The sequence below is a fragment of the Xyrauchen texanus genome, chromosome 43 (assembly GCF_025860055.1).
Source record: "Xyrauchen texanus isolate HMW12.3.18 chromosome 43, RBS_HiC_50CHRs, whole genome shotgun sequence".
Taxonomy (NCBI): domain Eukaryota; kingdom Metazoa; phylum Chordata; class Actinopteri; order Cypriniformes; family Catostomidae; genus Xyrauchen; species Xyrauchen texanus.
In genome coordinates, this window is record NC_068318.1 from 25,017,090 (window position 1) to 25,040,208 (window position 23,119).

Sequence of the window (23,119 nt, forward strand, 5' to 3'; positions counted from 1 at the left end):
GTTGCACATTAAGAGTTTTTCCCCCATACATGGCTAAAGGGATAGTTCACCAAAAAATAAATACATTCTCTCATCAATTACTTACCCTCATGCCATCCCAAATGAGTGACTTTCTTTCTTCTGCAGAACACAAATGAAGACATTTTTAGAAGAATATTTCAGCTCTATTGGCAGCTAAAAAGTAATCCTTATGACTCCAGTGTTTTAATTCATATAGTCAGAAGTGATATGATAGATGTGGGTGAGAAACAGATCAACATTTAAGTCCTTTTTTGCTAGAAATACCTCTCCCTGCTCAGTATGGGGCGATATGGATGAATAATGTGAATCACCCAAAACACAAGGAGAATGTGAATGTTAAAGTGGAGCTTGACTGAGGAGTTTCACGCCAACACCTATCATATCGCTTCAGAAGACATTGATTTAACCACTGGAGTCGTATGGATTACTTTTATGCTGGCTTATATTATTTTTGGAGTTTCTAAATGTTGGCACCCATTTACTTGCAATGTATGGACTAAAGGTATTAACAAATTCTTCTGAAAATCTTTATTTGTGTTCAGGCGAATAAAGTCATACACCTCTAAGATGGCATGAGGGGGAGTAAATGATGAAAGAATTTTCATTTTTGGGTGAACTATTCCTTTGAAGTACTAAGACAGTGAAATTTAAGGAACAAATTAAGTGTACACCCAATTGATGATGCATATATATACAGGCAAGCAGAGGAGCCCAGAATCTGAACGCAATGCGCAAAGTTGAACGTTAAGCATTTCTTTCCCATAAAAAACTGTTAGAAAGAAAAAGCTAAACGTGGCTGAATTTACTAAGACAGTGACATTGGATGACCAAATTTTGTATGCACCTTATTGATGGTATGCATGCAGAAACTGAAAGCCACCTTCTACATAAAGGTTTTCTATTGGGGGAAAACATGCAACTTTGCATGTTGCGTTCAGATTCTGGGCTCCTCTGCTTTCCTGTAGATAGTATGCATCATCAAAAGGTCGCCCAATTCAAGTTTGTTAGGATGCACAGCTTTTGACATCAACAACCAAAAACAAGGGAATATATTTTCTCTTTTTTTTCTGAGTTAACAAGCCTAATGATTTCTATTCTATTAATATGGACTATTATGTATTATACAATTAACATTTTATTATTAGCATTTTCCATCGTTTTCTTCTGTTGTCCATGATCAGTACAGACCTGCAACCCACCAGTTAAGAATCACTGTTTTAAACATAATGATAAGTTAAAGAGATTTATATGGGGAGAAAAAAAAAGACTGGAGTATTAATGTAATTATAATGAGGGAGAGATGGTTATTTCCAACATGGGAATATGTTTTTTCTTTTGAGAGTCCTTTTCACAGACACCATGAACTCCTCGTCATAAATGGATAGATTTTAGGGTTAAGCATTGGAGGAAGGGAAGAGGTCAGTGGGAGATTGGTCAAAAAGCATAAGTTAGCGTGATGGGCAAATAAAATATGGCCACTAATATAAAATGAGCAGTACATGTCTTTGTGGCTCTTTGACCATCATGTGGGGATGATGTTTTGAACAATGTCACAGCTATGCAAGTATATGAAAAGATAACAAAACTTAAATGAACCCTGATGATGATTTACAGGAATAAATGTGCTTTCACAGAGCTTGGCAAATTATCATTACAGGCAGAACGTTATATAGGCCCATGAGGTTTCAGAAGAATCAGATCAGCCACGTCAGGTACAGAGCTTTCGTGTAGTTTTGCCCCATCCCACTTTTCTGTATGATGAGTGGTGGAGCTCGCAAATGAGTGAGACTTTGCAACAAATTCCCAATAACTGAAACATTGATATACATTTTAGTCATATGTTATGTGGGATGTTATAGCAGCAGAGCTTTAAGCAGGACTACTCAACTTTGGAAGCTCAGGGCCCGCAAAGCAGGACTCAATAGCCTTGAAGGCCACACTCTTTTTTATTTTATCCACTTTTCTCCCAATTTGGAATGCCCAATTCCCACTGCTTATTAGGTCCTCGTGGTGGTGCGGTTACTCACCTCAATCCAGGTGGAGGAGGACAAGTCCCAGTTACCTCCGCTTCTGAGACAGTCAATCCACTCATCTTATCATGTGGCTCGTTGTGCATGACACCGTGGAGACCCCGCATATGGAAGCTCATGCTACTCTCCATGATCCACACACAACTTACCACGCCCCCATTGAGAGTGTGCTACCACTAATCGCGACCACGAGGAGGTTACCCCATGTGACTCTACCCTCCCTAGCAACCGGGCCAATTTGGTTGCTTAGGAGACCTGGCTGGAGTTGCTCAGCACCTGAGTAGTTGCTGACTACCACCCCTGGATTCGACCTTGCGACTCTAGGGGTGGTAGTCAGCGTCAATACTCACTGAGCTACCCAGGCCCCCTTTGGTTTTGATGCTATTAACAATGGTTTTACAACAGTAATACAATATCCACATTATAGCCATGGTTTTACTATAGTAAATAGAAAATGTATTTTTGATGGTTACAATATAACGCGCATTTTATAAAAAAGGAATTTTGTCAACATTTAGGAGTAGACTAGCATATAGATTACCTCAAAGCGAACAGACATTGACTTAAAGACATTAACTCTCATTCTGATTTCCTGTTAAACTACAGTCAAAACAATTTATTGAAAAACAGTAGTGTTTTAACAAACAATAGCTAACGTTGATATATCAAACGAGATGTGCCACACAATTTAATATGATATTAAATATATCCAATATATTACACAATTAAATATAATATACACATAAATCACATAAAACAAATGTGTAGCTTATTAAGAAAACCTTTATTTGTTAATTACTCTACTGGGTAATGCAGCAGCAAAATGAACAGTATTTCCCTTAAAAATCTTTAGTGAACATGTAGCCATTTTTTATTTGCATTGTATGTAGACCAAAAATTTTGAAAGTATTCTTTAGTCTTGTGTTCGCATCATCTGTGATAGGTTATCATATTACTCAATCAATTGAAATATTGTTGTAATTTGCGATATGTTATTATTATTAGTAGTAGTAGTAGTAGTAGTAGTAGTATAATAATACTAATAATAATATTGTTTTATTACACAATGACATTTAAATTTACAATTTCCTCTGGCTTTTATGTTGGCAGAACTTTCCAGGAACTATGTGTTATGAATGTGCATTACATCACCAACACAGCAGTTCTCAATCATTGAAATGGACTGTTCATGCAGACTATGTTTTTACTTATTACTGTAAAAGCATCCTTTGTAATCCACAAAACTGTAACTATTGTAAAAACATTTGACATGAGTCAAATGCACCCACCCTCAAATCTATGGCATTCTGATCTAGAGAGATATTATCACTCTTATCAATCCAATTTCCAATGTTAAGTCTAAGTTTTTTCAAAATGACAGAGCAATAATAATAGTGGTGCCTTGCTAAAGTAAGCACCACTAACTATACAATACAAAACAATGTGGCTAAAAACCAAAAAGAAGCTTGCTACTGAAAAAGTAACACAATTTTGTAAACGGATGAGCTGAAATGTTGTTAGGGCTGCTACTTTTAGTTAGTTACTCACTCCCCAACACTAAGATGGATGCTTGTATTTGGTGGCTATATGCTGGATGTTATCATATTCATTTTGTCATATTGTGTAAATTTTTATGTACATCTGTTTATTCCTAGGTATGAGTGAGTCTGTGTTTTTTAAACTGCAAATAAACATTCAACTGAAGTTTATTTCATATGTAAAAGTACGTGTGAGTGTACGTGCGTGCGAGCGTATGTGTTTTAGGCAGGTAGGGGAAAGTAATCAACACCAACAGTTGCATCATCTTACTATGAGGTGTCTTTTCCAAATGATAACGAGAAACGTGTTAATTGCCCTACTAACAGCATTTGTGTTTGCTCAGATAAATCTGTGGAGAGATAGATATGGGACCTAAGAGATTTCTATTGGTATCTCTAAGCTCATTAGAGTGAAGCAACAGTGAAAAAACAAGTAAACTGACACTTGCAATGTTCCCAAAAGATGAACAATACAGGAACGGGGAGGTCACATTATGTCTGGACCTGATTTAGCAAAACAAAAAAAAAAAGATGGATGGTTCTCTCTGAAGACAGTTTAAGTTTCAAAGTAACTTACACCACCTATAGTTGTTGGATTATGGCCTGATAATGTACAGTTAGTGTAATACAAAATGTACAGTAATAATGTAATGTAATATTCAGGGTTCCCATTGACCCTTAAAAAGTCTTAAAATGCCTTAAATTCAGTTTTCCAAAATTTAAGGTAATAAAAAGTCCTAAATATCTTAAATTATACAACAAAATCTTAATAATCATTTAAAGAGGTCTTAAATTTGGGGGAGGAAAGACAGGAATCGTGATATGACCTAATGTAATTATCAAACTTCAAAAGAATATGATTTCATTAAATAAATGCATGTGCTACATCCTTCAAAGTAAGAATGCAGAACTGAGTGTTTCCATCTGTTGCAGAGCAGTTCACAATCATGAAGCCATATTGCAAAATTATGACCTAGCTGTAACTAAAGATCACCTGTTGATGATGATGTAGTGTTGATGAAATAGGACCATGTTTACTTTTAATTGTTTACATTATAATAAGTTGTAGATTATTGTATTAGTGTACATTATATATCCCTTATTTGTTTGAATGAGCAGATGGAAGCAGTGAAGCGCAAACATTTCAAAATAAGAGTCCCCGGTGCCTTTAAAGTAAACAATTATGAATCGCTATGAATCAAATCCAAAATAAAGTGCATCTGGAATTTAATTAAGTTTGGACTCTTGTAGCCTCTGTCTGGCCCTCCACATCACAGGAAGGAAAGACTAAAACATTTAATATAAGCGGTCAATTATCAGCAGGCTAACTGGCTTTCTTTCAACACATTATTGAATCAGCACAATCCAATATCAGTCGACCTCTAATTTGTATGTATTTATTAGGGCTGTCGATTTAACGCGTCAATTCAGTGCGATTAATTTGACAAAAAATAACACATTTTTGTCTCTTCATAAGGAATATTATTTGATTAATGTTCTGCTTTTGTTGGCAAAGTTTAGTATTCATAAATGTAAGTATGGTGGTTATAAACCATTAAGTTTAATAAACCATTAGATGTTCAGCAATAGGCCTACCTAAGAACAATTCCAATTTGAGTAACAAGAAAGCTGTAAAGTGTATTGAAATATGTAAACAATTTGATATTTTTATTAAACTGTTTATTTATTTTCCTTTTTGTTGTTGTTTGTTTTAATATACCTTTTGGTTCTAGATGTAAAAGTTTTGTAAGCATTAATAATAATTAAAAAGAAAAATGTCTGACGCAGGTGTAAATTAACGGGTCCTTAAACAAGCCCTCATAATAAATCTCTAACTTATTGACAAATTCACTTGTGAAATGGATTGCTGTGAACTGTGTGCCAATGATTGCCTTATGATCAATAATATGGTAGTAAAAAATACATTGTATTGTAAAGCCGCTTTTTGTATTGTCTTATCAATGTGGTTTAGGTCAGAGTTTCCCAACCTTTTTTTTCTGCCACGGCACAATTTTTATGATAAAAAAAAAACCCCCATGGCACACCACTATCCCACATAACCATCATCAAACGTTTTCCTTTTCAAGAACTTGTCCATGTTTTCTGTTTGTCTTAGTAGTGTGAGCTCGTAATGTTTGAAATTTGGCTATGCAAATAATGCAAGTAACATAGGTACGCTGTATAATGAGGTCACAGATGCCAAGAGTGCTAATTGGATAATGAAAAAACAACAAATTTGTGTCTTTTCCAAGTTTTAGATTTGTTCTTGCAAATTAATTCTTGCAACGGCAGAGCAAATAAATGTTTTATTTATTTGCTGTTTGTTCCGAAAATAAAGTTGCAGCGGACTATAAGTAACATCGGGTCAAAATCGCGTTGTTGATAGAGATTACAAAAAAACACATAAGTCGCACTGACAGAGGTTGGATCCGGCAGGCACTAGGACATAGGAGCAGCCGCCCAGCCTCCATTCATTGGTTCAGAGGTCAAACGCGCTCCATGAAGATTACAGTACCTCAGAATCCACACACCGTATCACAGTGATTTGGACTTGTTTAAAACAGGAGAGTATGAGGCGCCTGGGTATCTCAGTGAGTATTGACACTGACTACCACACCTGGAGTCACGAGTTTGAATCCAGGGCACGCTGAGTGACTCCAGCCAGGTCTCCTAAGCAACCAAATTGGCCCGGTTGCTAGGGAGGGTGGAGTCACATTGGGTAACCTCCTCATAGTCGCTATAATGTGTTGTTCTCGCTTTTGGTGGGGCACATGGTGAGTTGTGTGTGGATGCCGCGGAGAATAGCGTGAAGTCTCCACACAAGCTACGTCTCCATGGTAATGCACTCAACAAGCCACGTGATGAAATGCGCAGATTGACGGTCTCAGACCGGTCGTAACCCAGACACATGAGACAACGCCTGTGGCCATCTGAAGCGGAGAGCACTCTACCGCATCCAGGAACTACACAGGGGCAGAAGGGCATCTTTATAAAGACGCATCCTGAAAAGGACGTTCAACACCAGCTGTGTATTTGCTCTTTTTAGAGGAAAATACTCTTTCAGAGAAAATCACTCTTTTACAATAACTCTTTTAGTTTTGAGTTGTTGAAGCGCCCAGGGGCAAACTGCACTGCTGTAGATCCAACAGCAGGCAAGCATCAGAGGAACAGGAACGGGTGTGTAACTCGCAGCTGACTGCAACACGACATCAGCTCTGAAGAACATTTCTGAATGAACTCCATGTATTTCTACGCTTTTATACAAGGATGGAGGGCGGGGTATGCAAATACTGTCTGCCTAATTCTTATTGGCCTTTTTTCATAGATCAGAGGCATATTCGCCGCTCAAGATAGACCCCTAGTGTCGCTTCTTTGACACAACGTCGAAGTGAGCGACAGACAAGGAAATAATGTTATGATGGACAAAATATTTAAATCGATTACATAAAATATACTGAATTGGCAACTTTAAAACTCTTCTACCGCCTATGCCTTCACAAAAACACCAGGGGAAAAAAGTATTTATTTATTTTAAGGAGTTTGATCATTTTCCATGGCAGTCTTTCACAGGCACGGTGGTTGGGAAACACTGGTTTTGGTAGCCAAACTGTATTACAGAAGATTTGGCTGACATCTCTCAGACAGCCACAGTTTCTTCTTATGTCTCTCGCATTATCTTTATTATATACAGGTTATTGCTTGCATTTAAAACAGGAAGTTTTACATCCAATCACAGTAATGATGTTAACAAATAAATCAGACAGTGCACAGGTAATTTAGATATATTCCCCAGTTGAGGACTTGACCGGTCTTTGTCTAAGACCGAGACAAGGTCGAGTAAAAATGCAGTCGATTCCAAGACTAGTCCGAGATCTTCAAAAAGTGGTCTTGAGACCAAGACCGATCTCGTGTACTACAGCACTGGGATTATGAAATCACAGATAAATGACTTGTTTGTGTTTATACCAGCTATAATTAGAAAGAAATTCTGTTGTTTAAATCCTGTTTACTTCATCATCACTGCTAGGAAACCATGTGCTGTCTGTCACACAATAAAAATATAAAAGGCAGAACATCACCCACCGAACACACACAGTTCTGTTAAACTCGATCAGAGTAACATCTCAGATGGCGAATTTTGTACAGTTTGAATCTATTCTTATTGGAATTTAAGAATCAAATGAGGCATTGCTGAAGAAATAACAAGAAATAATTGCCCTAATATTTAGATTTTGTTTATTAAGGATGAGTGAAACTCTTTTTGTATTTTTGTTAAAACTATTCTTTAACTTGTACAGTTGTCATCACCTTGCCGTTACAGACGCTGCCTGCATCTTTCTCCCATTTTCATTCATAGGAGCTTTTTTTCTGTGCATATATGAATGCATCAAGTCTCTAATGGACTTCATCTTTTCACTTGTACAAACTGTATTTTAAAATATTTGTGTCTGTATGTTAAAAAAGTGAGTGTGCTGAAAATGACAAATGAAAATGACACTGTGAAAAATGTAGACAGCTTTGTAATCACTGGATTTGATCATCTGCAGAACCAAAAATTCCTCGGATTCCTTATCTTAATAACCTACATGCTCATAATGCTTGGGAATGGCATCAATCTATGCATTATATTGACAGACAGACATTTACACCGACCAATGTACATTTTAATCTGTAACCTAGCTGTCGTCGACATAATGTTCTCATCTACCTGCAGCACTACCATGATCTCAGTGCTGCTAGCTGAGATTAAAACAGTTTCATACTACTCTTGTATTTCAAGGATGTACTTCTATCATCTTGGTGATTTCACAGAGTGCATGGCTTTGACCTTAATGGCATTAGACCGAATTATTGCGATTAGACTTCCGTTAAGGTATCACACCATTGTAACAAATTCACGAACAGTTCTGTTTATATTGCTGACCTGGCTTGCTGGTTTCATTGTAATAGGGGTTGTAACATCTGTGGCGAATGGTCTTCCATACTGCCAGCCTGTCATCAGATATGTGTTTTGTGAGTATGCTTCATTAATCCGAGCTGCTTGTGTCAATCCTGAGCCATATTTTGTCTTACCTGTAATGTTAAGCCTGTGGCCAATGTGCGGACAGTTTCCATTTATTATATGCACTTATGCTGTCCTGGCATATAGTGTGACCAAACTATCCAACAATTCAAGCAGAATGCAAATGATCAACACATGCGTGAGTCACCTAATTGTTCTGTTCAGTTTTTATGCTCCAAAGTTTGTTTCTATATTATTAACTCGATTAGGAGTTGTGCTAAATTTAACAGAGCGAAATGCAATATTAATTACTGCCTCTCTGGTTCCTCCCTTAATAAACCCCACTGTTTATTCCATCAGGACTAAAGAGATCAGGAAACGAATAGTAGATGCATTTCTTTTCAAAAAAATTGTACCAGTTCACTTTTAGGCAAGTTCTTTAGGCTTATCATAATTTTCTCTTATGGCTGATTGTGATGATATTGCTTTTGCATGTTATGATATTGTGATTTATTGTTCTATTGGTCATTTTTGAGACTAGGCAAAAGCAAAGATGTGTTGTGTTGGTTGTTTTATTAAAAATGAAGAAAATAACAGTATTGGGGAAAAATAATAAGTAATGTACAACAAAAGCCTTTCTGTGCATTGGAACAAATGCTTGTTTTTATACAAAAAATATTAAATTACAAAGAAAAATAAATCTTAATGTTTCTTTTTACTCTAAAAGTAGAATTATATATCTATATTCCAATCTTTTTCTGTTTGTGATTGTTATGTAATGTAAGCCATTGGTAATTTGTTGGTAAGCCTTTTTTAAACCATTTATCTTTAACTATTGTTATGGACATACACAGTTACATAAAGTGCTTTCAATCATTACTGACAAGGCTGCATGTGCATATAGACAACCTTCCTTTTACCATATCCACAACCCACCCACCATACTAAAAACATATAGAGTAGAACTCACTAAAATGATTCTTTTTTATGATCTTTTTAACTAGGTGTTTGAAACCAACATACAAACCCATTTCAAGAGAAAACAAACATTTGTGTAATGGGAATTTTAATTCAAAACATTATAGTTACTGAGATTTAAGCCTTTGCTACCCTTTGAAATATAACTTTTATAATACTGTAACCCAAACACTGTTTTATAACTGCAAAATACATTTGCTTTTGTATAAATCATAATGACATCATTGTTGTAGAAATTACTTCTTGACTGTGTTTTTCACAATGAATGAACTACATTTGAAAATACATTTTATTCTTTGAGTCCTATGTTTATTTAATCATGGCTGCTAGGAAACCATGAGATATCTGTCACACAATAAAAATATAAAAAGGCATCAAACACACATTCACACATTATGTTTAACTAAATGTGAGAACATCTCAGATGGTCTCTCTTAATAAAAGAATATTTAAACATCTTTTGTTCTGAAAGTGTGTGCTTAAATGCTTGAGTTTTGTAAATAAAAATATAATTGTACCACCATATTAATTTATTTATTATAAAACTAAAATGTTATACATTAAAAAAAAGTTTTCATCACCATCAGGCAGCTTCATCACCTTTATCACAATAGATTGAATGGCTGATTGTGATTAAAATGACTTTTGCTGTGATAGTCTGTTGTACTCTTTCTCAATTTAGAGACTAGCCCAAAGCTTTAGATATGGTGATATGCCATTTGCCATACATACAACAGTATTGGCAGAAATGTATAATATAATTAAGCCAAAAAATATGTGTATATACTGTATATAAATTGTTGATGTTTATCAACATAAAATGAAGTCTGTTGCTCCTCAGTCCCATCAGAGACATCAATTACATCAATTAGATTTGATGAAGCCTATTAAAACATTTGTGTACTGGGATCTATACCCTGTGCCGAAGCTGCAACATTATCTACAGAATGTCTTTACTTCAGGGAACATTATTAATGCTATTAATGAATCATTAAGAAGGCCCTTGTGTATATTACTGTAATAAGGTGAAAGCATTGTGGTCTTTTTTTTTTTCAAAGACTCAAAGTTAAATCTGTTTGATGAGACAACCGTAAATTTACAAAAAGATTTCAGTAAGCAAAAGATACTGTTTTTTTTAGCATTTTTTTAATTGATACATTTAATGACCTCAATATATTGACTGTTACATTCATGAAATTTGTATGATTTCTGATGGTTAATTGTCATGCTTAATGTACAGTTATGAGGTGCAGTATTTTGGACAAATTAGATTTCACTGTTTGCGGGGCTACACCAACGCTGCAGAAATAGAAACCAATCAAAGAAATCGACAAAATCTCCTGTTGCTCATCGCTTGTAGTGGTTATTGCTTGTTAATATTGATGCCTGTTTCCCCTTCACATTGAACAATAGGAATAAAAAGAGAAAAACCTTAATTACTTATAATAAACCAATAACACTAGCCATACCGGGCTGTAATACATAGTCCAAAAAGTCTCACAAGTGTGTGTGTGTGTGTGTGTGTGTGTGTGTGTGTGTGTGTGAGCGTGTATTTATCACTTTGTGGGGACCAAATGTCCCCATATGGATAGTAAAACCCGAAATTTTTGACCTTGTGGGGACATTTTGTCGGTCCCCATGAGGAAAACAGCTTATAAATCACACTAAATGATGTTTTTTGAAAATGTAAAAATGCAGAATGTTTTCTGTGAGGGTTAGGTTTAGGGGTAGGGTTAGGTTTAGGGGATAGAATATAAAGTTTGTACAGTATAAAAACCATTATGTCTATGGAAAGTCCCCATAAAACATGGAAACACAACATGTGTGTGTGTGTGTGTGTGTGTGTGTGTGTGTGTGTGTGTGTGTGTGTGTGTGTGTGTGTGTGTGTGTGTGTGTGTGTGTGTGTGTGTGTGTGTGAGCGTGTATTTATCACTCTGTGAGGACCAAATGTCCCCATAAGGATGGTAAAACCCGAAATTTTTGACCTTGTGGGGACATTTTGTCTGTCCCCATGAGGAAAACAGCATATAAATCATACTAAATTATGTTTTTTGAAAATGTAAAAATGCAGAATGTTTTCTGTGAGGGTTAGGTTTAGGGGTAGGGTTAGGTGTAGGGGATAGAATATAAAGTTTGTACAGTATAAAAACCATTATGTCTATGGAAAGTCCCCATAAAACATGGAAACACAACATGTGTGTGTGTGTGTGTGTATGTGTGAGCGTGTATTTATCACTTTGTGGGGACCAAATGTCCCCATAAGGATAGTAAAACCCGAAATTTTTGACCTTGTGGGGACATTTTGTCGGTCCCCATGAGGAAAACAGCTTATAAATCATACTAAATTATGTTTTTTGAAAATGTAAAAATGCAGAAAGTTTTCTGTGAGGGTTAGGTTTAGGGGTAGGGTTAGGTTTAGGGGATAGAATATAAAGTTTGTACAGTATAAAAATCATTATGTCTATGGAAAGTCCCCATAAAACATGGAAACACAACATGTGTGTGTGTGTGTGTGTGTGTGTGTGTGTGTGTGTGTGTGTGTGTGTGTGTGTGTGTGTGTGTGTGTGTGTGTGTGTGTGTGTGTTAGTCGTGTGTTAGTCCCATGTTAGGCTACCTGTTAAATTTCATATTAATTTAACAATTTTGTCAACTACATACAAAGCTTTGAATGGTCTAGCTCTGCAGTACTTAAGTGACCTTCTACCACGCTATATTCCATCATGTTCATTACGATCACAAAATTCTGGCCTGGTAATAGTTCCTAGAATATCAAAATCCACAAATGGAGGTAGATCCTTTTCCTATTTGTCTCCTAAACTATGGAATAATCTCCCTAACACTGTTCAGGATGCAGACACATTCACTCACTATGTCTAGACTAAAGACTCATCTATTTAGCTAGGCATACACCTAATTTAGCCATCAACTCACCATTAGGCTGCTTTAGTTAGGTCTACCAGAACCAGAAACATTTATCATGATCTATAACTCGTGGCATCTACACGGCATATTATTCTATTTCTTTCCTTACATATTTCATATCCCGGGGTTAGCAGAGAGAGAGAGAGAGAGAGAGAGAGAGAGAGAGAGAGAGAGAGATCGAGCTTGTGATTACCTGCATCTGTCTCTTCTCTCAAACAGTTATGAACAATAATGTTGCTGAAGCTGTTAGTTTAACTCTATTTCTCAGCTATATCATAGTATAGTAGTAGTCTGAGTGATCATGGAGTGAAAGACATTGGATGACTTAAAGAAACTTGTGCACTGACTGAAAGCTCTAAACAACAGCTAAACTCGCTCATAAAACAAAGATGGTCTTTTGTCGCCACTTGCTGGCTCAAATCTTTAATGTCATAATGTCATGGAAATTCCATCATTTAGCTGCTCTTAAACATCTGCACCATTCTTACACTTTAGTATGGAACACAAGCGAACTGATAAAAACATTAAAGTGTCCCAGTGATGATGGTCGGATCTATTAGCACTCTTGGAACATCTCTCGTTCAACCAGATTCCAGGACCAGAACTAACTGTTGTATAATACAATATATACTGACAAGCAAAAAAGTCAAATTTAGTAGACTGAAATGACATAGAAGCTCTTGACAGACAGTATGTATGAAATTCATGATTTGGTAACAGTCCTCCCATATGAGTATGATTTTTAAAAATTTTTATTAATTAATTAATTTTTCATTTTTAAAGAGTAAATTGTTTATAATTCTTCAGTCATTTCCAAGCAGAGACATTAATGAAACAATCTATTATTCAATTATTTATAAAGTACATTTTATAAAAGAGTAGCTCAAAGTGCTCTTGACAAAAGAAAAACAACATCAACATACCAGGTAAGAACTCATGAAATGTTTTGTATTAACTAGGTGGAGAACCACCATAAAACATATAATTGTACCAAGAACCTCCAAACAACATGTGTGTCATGGTAAAACTACAAGCTGGCAAATCAATAAAACAAAAAGTAAGAGCTGATGGGTTTGGGTCTATTTCTAAATGCCTGACTAGGTTTGTGGAAACACTTTGATCTTACATAGTTTCTGCCTATCAAGCTATTATCCCCACTTGATTACTTTGTCAGTTGTTTGTCTGCAAAGTGTCAACATATCTGCAACATACCCTTAATTTGTTCTCTGGCGATACCAGACAGACTCTAAAGATTGCACTGATGGGAAACAAATCCTGAGAGAATTTCAGTAATTAGCCTAAGTCACAACACCCATAAAGGTTGTAATGACACAAAGAAACCCTCAAACAAGTAATCAAATAATTTTTGTGATGTCTCTGACCTCTAACCTTTATTAAGAATGATGAAGATCAATAAAGAAAGGTCATAGAGTAATTAAGACTGACAGAAATAATTATTTTTTTACATTATGTGATTTGACACCACTTCTGAACTGCATTATATCAACAGTCCTTCTTGAACTATGGTCTGAGGTATAGTTCAGTTCAGTAGTACTTAAAGTTTGTAAATGCATCTTGTTGAAAATAACAATATCAATATCTATCAACATCTCTAACAATGTTTTGTTTTCATCAAGGTATAAAGTTTATAAGTGATTTACGGGGATGACACATTTTCACATTTTTCCACTTATAGCTGGAAAAGGCCCTGAGCGTTATTAAAGGGACAGGACACAACAAACTAACATTCCATCATTATTTCCTCCCCCTCGTGCAATTTGAAGCATAGTATTTTCTTTCCTTTACAGTGAATCATAAAATGAGATAATTAGCACAATGCTACGATTTTCAATAAAATGAAAGTGGGTTGTACTTCATACTGTCAAGGCAAAAAAACTTCTTTAAAAGTATCATAAAAGTCATGCAACTTACATACATTGCATATGATAGCTTTGTATACTCTATAACTGAAATGTATTATTTAGCAAGTAAGGTGATCATAACCTTACCTGTGCTATGTGCGGACTATACCCAGTATATCATTACACACATACACGCACACACATAACACAGTGGGGTCCAACGTTTTTTTTTTTTTCGCCCAATGAAAATCTTTTTCAATTAATTAAAAAATAAATCAGTTAAAGTTTTTACTTAAATTGTTATCCTGGCAATATAGCTGTTAATGACCAAAATAAATATGTAAAATTAGAAAAATGCAAATTATATTTTGAAATACTAGGTGTGTCAGATTTTGGACCCCACTGTATGTACCATGTACTTACACACATATTCTATATACACATTTTCATTCTCACACTGCTTATAACTGCTAATAAATATGCTAGTGAAAACATTTTATACATTTATAGAGAACTTATAGGTTGATGCAATATTATGAACTATGACTAGTGTGTTATCCACGTTGAACTGCCATTGGAAAGACGTTATATTGTGTTCTAAACAAACTGCAATGTTTAATTAATCACTGCTGCTAGGAAACCATGACCGTGTCTATCACACAATAAAATATAAAAAGGCAGGACATCACACACATCTGCTTAACTGGATGAGAGGAACATCTCAGATGGCATCTTATATATAATTCTAATTTACTCAGATTTGAAATTCAGATAATTTAAGGATCTGAGGAAGAATTCCTAAAGAAAATTATTAATAGTTACACATTTATTCCTAAAAATGAGTGAAACTCTTTTTGTTTTTCTGTTAAAACTATTCTCCAATTTATACAGTTTTTATCATCTTGCCGATACAGATGCTGCTTGCGTCTTTCTGCCATTTTCCTTCCTAGGAGCTTTTTGTCTGTTTGTATATGAGTACATTGCAGCTCTAATTGACTTTGGCTTTTCATCTGTACTTTCTGTATTTTAACACACGTGTGCCTGTGTTTCTGTGTGTTGGCTGAAAATGGCAAATGAAAATTACACTGTAGACAGCTTTGTAATCACTGGATTTGATCACCTGTCAAACCAGAAACTCCTTGGATACCTTATCTTAATAACCTACATGCTCATATTGCTTGGGAATGGCATCAATCTATGCATTATATTGACAGACAGACATTTACACCAACCAATGTACATTTTAATCTGTAACCTAGCTGTCGTCGACATAATGTTCTCATCTACCTGCAGCACTACCATGATCTCAGTGCTGCTAGCTGAGATTAAAACAGTTTCATACTACTCTTGTATTTCAAGGATGTACTTCTATCATCTTGGTGATATCAAAGTGTGCTTGGCTCTGTCTTTGATGGCATTAGACAGAGTTCTTGCAATAAGGCTTCCACTAAGGTATCAAAGCATTGTGACAAATTCAAGAACTTTTCTGCTAATTTTGCTGTCCTGGCTTGCTGGTTTCATTATAATGGGTGTTATGACATCAACAATAGACAGTCTTCCATACTGTCAGCCCATCATCAGATATGTGTTTTGTGATTATCCTGCTATGGTCAGAGCAGCTTGTGTCAATCCTGAACCCTACTTTTTATTTCCAGCAATGATTAACCTGTGGTTGATGTGTGGACAGTTTCCATTTATTATATGCACTTATGCTGTCCTGGCATATAGTGTAACCAAACTCTCCAACAACTCAAGCAAAAAGCAAATGATCAATACATGTTTAAGTCACCTCATTGTTTTGTTCAGTTATTATGCTCCAAAGCTGGTCTCTAGCTTACTAACTCGTATAGGAGTTGTGCTTTATTTAACAGATCGTAATGCAATATTAATTGTTGCCTCCCTTGTTCCATCCCTAATACACCCCACTGTCTATTCAATCAGGACTAAAGAGATCAGGAAACGATTAGCAGATGTATTTTGGGGTAAAACAAGTTCATGAATAAGCTTTTCATCAAAATAGCTTTATTGTGTTAAATTTTCATGGCTGATTGTGAATATATTGCAACACAATTTGTATTGATGGTTCTCTTGCTCACTTTAGAAAATGTACAAGAGTGTTGATATGTTCTATTGTCTGTTTTGCCAAATTAAAGGGGCATTCAGTAGTTCTCTAGCTAGCGTTAGCATTGCTCTTCTTCGTGTACTTTAAGTACCGATTCGACAATGATGTTATACGCTGGACTACCATCTTTCGACATGGATAAGCATGATCGTCTCTGCTGCCCCCACCAACTTTGGAATATAATTTGCATCTGGAAAATGTCAGAGTTTGGGGTAATTTCTTAAGTTATTTATTATTACTATAATATAATTGCTTTGCCTAAAAACAAATGTCAGAATTCAAGTGAACAGACGTCTACAGTTAAGGACAGATTATTATTGTCCCTCATACCAATAATCTTTGGAGACTGTCTACATTTTACGTTATTTCTAATATCAGAATGTCATGGTAAAGGAAAGATTAGAATTGTTTTTGATGATCAAATTTAGTATGTCCATGAATACTGTATTTGAAGAACTTGTTTAGTTTCCAACCAAACCAATGTCATGGTTTACTCAAAATCCACAACAAGCTAATAAACTAATTAAGACGTATGACATTTCATAGAGGTGGAGGTAGATGGGCCCCCCTTATTATAGCTGTGATATCAAAGAATAAAAAATTACACATTGCTTTCTGGTTGTGTTTGTAAACACCACTGAAAACTGTCCATTAATAAGATATTGTACGTTGACTACACAAATTTTTTAAAAAGAGGGAAACTTGTATGAGTATTTTGTAAATTCCACTGATACTATTTTAGAGAGTGGTCTAAACAATTAATAATGTCTTACGTGTCCACCAAAAAAGAAGCAACTTCGGCATCACTACTGATGTTTTTCTCCGTCATCAAATCTTTCCACCTTGTGTATGCCTTACCAATGTTTACTCTAGTATTTTGCCTTTGCCGGTCTTTCTGTCGTCTTGCGTCGGACCTTTTTCACTTCTTTGGCAGTAACGCTACTGAATCTCCTGTTGTCTCCGCTGCTAAAGCACGATAATAAGTATGTTCCAATGTGTTCGTATCGCTCTTCGCGTCACCAAAAAACACTGCGCTAAGCATAGCCAAGCACATCTTCATAGGCGGCAGTCAGTAAACACAAAAATATTCTTCTTCAACATTTAGTGAAACACAGCGGACCATGTCATTTCAACATGGCGAAACACATTGAAGGGTGTGACCCGCACCATGTATAATAAAAACACTTTTTACAGAAAACTGTTATGAGTACAGTCTTAATCTCATGGGAAAGCTTTTCAATATACTAGCATGCTTGTTAAATAACCCAAAAATGCTCTGAGATACTAATTTCTGTCTGAGTATGTGATGTGTGAATCAATAACAATGTTATTAAACATGATTAAAATGAAGCCTGCTTAAAAACTGTTTGTTTAGTGGTGCTAGTGGCGCAAAAATTGCACACTTCAGCTTTAAGAAGGAAAAATGTTCAGAAGCATTCAATAAATACTTTCTAAACATTTGACCAGACTAAGAGCTGCTGTTAGGAATAGCATACTGGTAAATGGTAATACACGTGTAATCCCATGTGAATATGTTAGGTGGTGTTAATAAAGAGTAAATGAACAAAATTGTTTTTGTTCAGTCATTCCCGACAGTGCTATTAATGCACAGTCTATTATTCAATTATGGCATCAGTGTATTAGAACCTTGGCACCGTTGTGCCCTTGTGGCCTAGGGGGAGTCTTCATGTAATAACTATGATATGGCCACATACACACTGCAGCTGTCAATTTAGTAAAGGATAGGCTTATATAAGGTGGAGTCATTGTGGCCTTGCTATTACCAGGCACAAGATTGTGAATCAATAAACCATAAGAAGCAGCTGATATAGTTTGAGCCATTACAATTTTACTATTTACAAAACACTGATAAAACACCTTTTCAGTCTATTATACTACTGAATGAAGTGACAAGGTTAGTGGAAACAGAATGGTTTAACATCATTTTCAACTATCTAGCTATTATTTTTAACTCAATACAGTGGAGGGCTGCTCACTTAGGAGGGCAATAGAGGTGTGATGTCATAGGTTTGCATGTATCCAAGTGCCATGAAATCTTTTACAGTTGTTTGTCTGCAAAGTGTCAACATATTTGCTACTGTACATGCCCTTAATTTGTTCTCTGGAGATGACAGACAGACCGGAAATATTGCACTGATGGGAAGCAAAACTTGAGAGAATTCTTACTAAGTAATCCAGTAAATAAGTGAACACCAATTAGTGTAGATATTGACACGAAGAAAGCCAGAAACACAGTAAAACCCTTGAGGTCTGGTGACAAAGCCAGAATAAATAAAATGTTATTGACATTTAATACTTTTTAATATTGATTTATTGTTTTTTAAGGATCCCCATTAGCAGATGCCATGGCAGTCAGCTAATCTTCCTGGGGCCCAGTCATGACATACTTCACATAAAATTACATACTTAATTGCATACGTAACATTTTTCCTGTAACTCATAGGACTGTGCTGCTTTTCCGATTAATTTGAATTTGCGTTTTGACCCAATTCTTTTTTTTTTTTATTATTTTTATTATTATTATTTTCATCGAGAAATCAGGATTTTGCTTAAAAAAATATTCAAATGCTATAGTTAGGTGTGTTTTTAATCCACCGAAGGCTGAATAAGGAAGAGATAAAGAATTGACAGCGCTTGTCTCAATGCCGCTCCCGTTCTGATCTGCTGCACGTGCGTGGCGCGCTCCAAATGAGAGTGACAGATAAACAACACGGATACTGGTATAAAAGACTGTGGTAATATTCCCAGTACGATTGTACACAGTGTGATTGAAGCTCACCTTCGTCCATTGTATACACCACCTTAAAGGAATATTCTGGGTTCAATACAAGTTAAGCTCAATCAACAGCTTTTGTGGCATAATGTTGATTACCACAAATAAGTTTTATTTGACTCGTTCCTCCTTTTCTTTAAAAAAAAAAAAAATTATAATAACATTATGTTTGCAAAAATTTTCTAAAAAAAATAATTTGCTTACTAACTTTATCTGTGTAAAGTTTTCATTTTAAAAAAGAAAATGAAAAAATATTAAACAACTTTACTGCTCAAATAAAACAAGTTTTAACATAAGAATTAATGAAAGTGCTTTTCTAAATGTATGCTTCACATTTCTGCGTTTAAACCTTCCAAAAATTGGCCCCACTCACTTCCATTGTAAGTGCCTCACTGCAACCTCAATTTTTTTCTTTCTTTCTTTCTTTATTATTATTATTTTTTATTTATTTATTTTGCTTGCTCTCGAATTAAATGTTTCACTTCATATCAAATCATGGAGAGGCTGTTTATGTGAGAATCAAACATCCGCTGCTCCTTTTGCCTTGATTCAGATAGATCGCTAATTATTGCTTTGTTCTGTGACGTGTTTCAAGAGTACATGCCTCTAGAGCCAACATTTGGCAAGCGATCATTTTGACACACTTTTCTAGTTGAATTGTAATGATAATAAATAATTTCATATTGCTGCGCTGCTCAGAGTGAACCGCTAGAGGGCGCATCTCTATCTGCAGAGGTTTATGAATATACACACAAATTGTTTGATATACAATGAGTGCTTTCTAGATAAACTTGATACTGTTTAGATATTGATTTTAGCAATTAGCAGTTTTCTTATTTATTTATATTATTTCTGAACACATGGATGTATTAGATTCGAATTTATTTTACATTTAAACTCATTGACAATTGATTTTGACAACTTCCCCCTGTGGTGTATTGGTGGGTTTGTAAATTTTTCTTGCACAACTTTGTTTCCTATTCTAATAAATAACATGCAATTTGAATTACGTTGGAGTACATTTAAAAGTTGAAAAATGTAACTGTGAATCATGAATCACCCATAAAGGTACGTACACACTGCCAGCGACATCGCGCGCGACAGCGACTCAATACCATTCATTTTCAATGCGAGCACAGCGACTTCCGGCGATACGAGCTGTCGCGACCGTTGGCGCTAGATGTGGGCGTGTCCAGCGACGCGACAAAGTTGAGAAAAGTTCAACTTTGGAGCGACTAACGGAAGCGACAGCCAATAGGAGAGACGACGGGAGAGCTCACGTGATCCTTCTCTCTTTCTCTCAGCTCCTGCAGTAACGGAAAGATGGATGAGGCTAATTCTTGCTGTTAGAAATGTTCCAGTGCTCTATGATATGTCTCTTCCCACGTACAAGGACATTTTAAAGAAAAATACTGCGTGGAAAGGTGTATCTGAGATCGCGGGGATTTTATGGACCCAGACAGACTGCATTTTCGCCGCAGATAAACAGCCGCTCTGGCAAACAGCACGCCTTGTTTCTCATTCATCTTTGATATAAAGCATTGTATGTACTGATTCCATTTATATTTAGTCTTTTCCCTACAAAATGTTTGTTTTTAGTGGCAAGAAAAGAGATTCGCTGTCAACAGCAATGGAATGACATCCGTGAATGTCATTTATAAACGTTACTAGGCAACCAGTAGTGAGAACACCCACTAGCGACTTCACCGCCAGCCACTGGCGACCTGCAGCGATAAAGTCGCTGGCAGTGTGTACGCAGCTTAAGTTTGATAAAAATAACCAAAAAAATGTGCTTCACGTGGTAATATCTAAATTAGCTTTCTTTGTTTTTGTCAAAATATTGTTTATTATAAGTGAACCAACCTGACTACATTAGATTACACCAACAAAATACATTTTAAGGTTAGATCAGGTAGAATACAAACAACCTAATAAATAAGAACACTTCATTTAATGTGCATTCAGTCTAATGTTTAAAATATAAATAAAGCATTTAAAAAAATTAAAAAAACAATTGACAGAAGCCTGATGCAGTATGTGCAGGGGCTATACAACATATAAGCTACTGTAGGAGCCTTCAAAAGACTGTTTACCAGGTATTGGAGGTCTCAAAGTACACATAGCATCCACATGTTTGAATTAGGCTAAGGAACCTAACGTCATAGGTAATGAGTGACATCCAGTCCCTAAAGCCCCCCCTGACCCATCATCATCTGTTTTTCAATTAAAGAAACATTGCTTTAACATTTTTGTAATTATTGCCCAATAAAGCTTTTTATTTTTTCCCAAACCTAGTGTTTTCCATTTTATTTTTCTAAAAGTTTTCTTAAGTTATTTCAACTTCAGCATCAAAATGGTTTCTAATCAAATGTATTCATAAAACTTAAATAAAATCAAAATAGAACAATTTAGAACATCATACTATTTCTTTTCATATTTATTAAATAAAGTGCTTCTGTAAAATCCAATCCCCACAGCATAATCTAAAACACAACATCGGTCTAAGCATCAACTAAGCATCACAGAATAAATGAAAAAGTTGACAAAAACTTTTATTCAGTACAATAGCACTCTTGCCTGTAAGGTTTTATTATAATTATGAAAATAATTTTGAATATACATTTTAGTGAATATAACATTTTACTATACATTACAATATATAATTTTTTTCCTCTCCACTTTTCTTCCCAATATGGAATGCCCAACTCCCAATGCACTCTAAGTCCTCGTTTTATGCGTACATTATACATTATACACATTGTAGTAACCACGAGGAGGTTACCCCATCTGGAGTCACTCAGCATGCCCTGTATTCAAACTCACGACTCCAGGGGTGGTAGTCAGCATCATTTCTCGATTAGCTACCCAGGCCCCCTTTACTATACAATATTGTCATATTTCTGTTGCAAGTTGAGCTTTTATTCTGACATGAAGTCTTTTCAGTTTGTGTGTGTGTTGTTGTTTTTTGTATTCCTCCCCTTTTTTCTTCTCCCCAATTTGGAATCCCCAATACCCAATACTCTCTAAATCCTCATGGTGACTTGCCTCAATCCGGGTGGTGGAGGACGATTCTCAGTTGCCTCCGCATCTGAGACTGTCAACCCACGCATCTTATCACATGGCTTGTTGAGTGCATTACCACGTAGACCTGCCGTGTGTGGAGGCTTCACGCTATTCTCCGCAGCATCCACGCACAACTCACCACGCTTCCCACCAAGAGCGAACCACATTATAGCGACCACGAGGTTACCCCATGTGACTCTACTCTCCCTAGCAACCTTCCCAATTTGGTTGCTTAGGAGACCTGGATAGATTCACTCATCACACCCTGGATTCGAACTCATGACTCCAGGGTTGGTAGTCAGCATCTTTACTCATTGACAGAAGCTTCACAACTTCAGAAAAGCAGTTGTTTAAATGGCTTATTGTGATTTTTAAGGTGCAAAATGTAATAATATAAACATACTCTGCATGTACCATGTGCATCACAGTGAATATGCACTCTGTTCTGTCATCTATTACAACACACACAGCATGCATGACTCTTTGAATGTGGCGATTTTAGCATTTGAGCAACTTCACACATTCACTGTAAGCATATTCAGACAGTATACTTGTTTATTTAAAGTACATCCTTTTGCTGTTTGATATTCACCGATAGGACCGATCATGATTTTAATTATTTTAAATGTGCATTCATTTATTTCCCAAATACGTCAAATTCGTATGTGAGCATTTGAAAACAATCATGTCTGGCAGACAATGTGCGGGTATCGAATTGAGTTGGTGCTCAGTGCTACCAGTACTGCATAAGCATGTTTGTTTTGATATCTTTTTTATTTTAGTATCA

The 23,119-nt window shown here is 35.8% G+C and overlaps 2 protein-coding genes across 2 annotated transcripts; both read left to right on the forward strand.

The window, feature by feature from the left end:
• Nucleotides 1-8,067: 8,067 nt before the first annotated feature.
• LOC127635831 (olfactory receptor 10G4-like) lies at nucleotides 8,068-9,021 on the forward strand. The gene has a single exon (XM_052116071.1). It carries the CDS (start codon nucleotides 8,068-8,070, stop codon nucleotides 9,019-9,021), a length of 954 nt encoding a protein of 317 aa, XP_051972031.1.
• Nucleotides 9,022-15,419: 6,398 nt separating this feature from the next.
• On the forward strand, nucleotides 15,420-16,352 carry LOC127635752 (olfactory receptor 10G4-like). Its single transcript, XM_052115981.1, has one exon. It carries the CDS (start codon nucleotides 15,420-15,422, stop codon nucleotides 16,350-16,352), a length of 933 nt encoding a protein of 310 aa, XP_051971941.1.
• Nucleotides 16,353-23,119: the final 6,767 nt, after the last annotated feature.

Coding starts and splice junctions, on each gene's coding strand:
- LOC127635831 (XM_052116071.1), top strand. CDS start 8,068: ATGACAAATGAAAATGACACTGTGAAAAATGTAGACAGCTTTGTAATC.
- LOC127635752 (XM_052115981.1), top strand. CDS start 15,420: ATGGCAAATGAAAATTACACTGTAGACAGCTTTGTAATCACTGGATTT.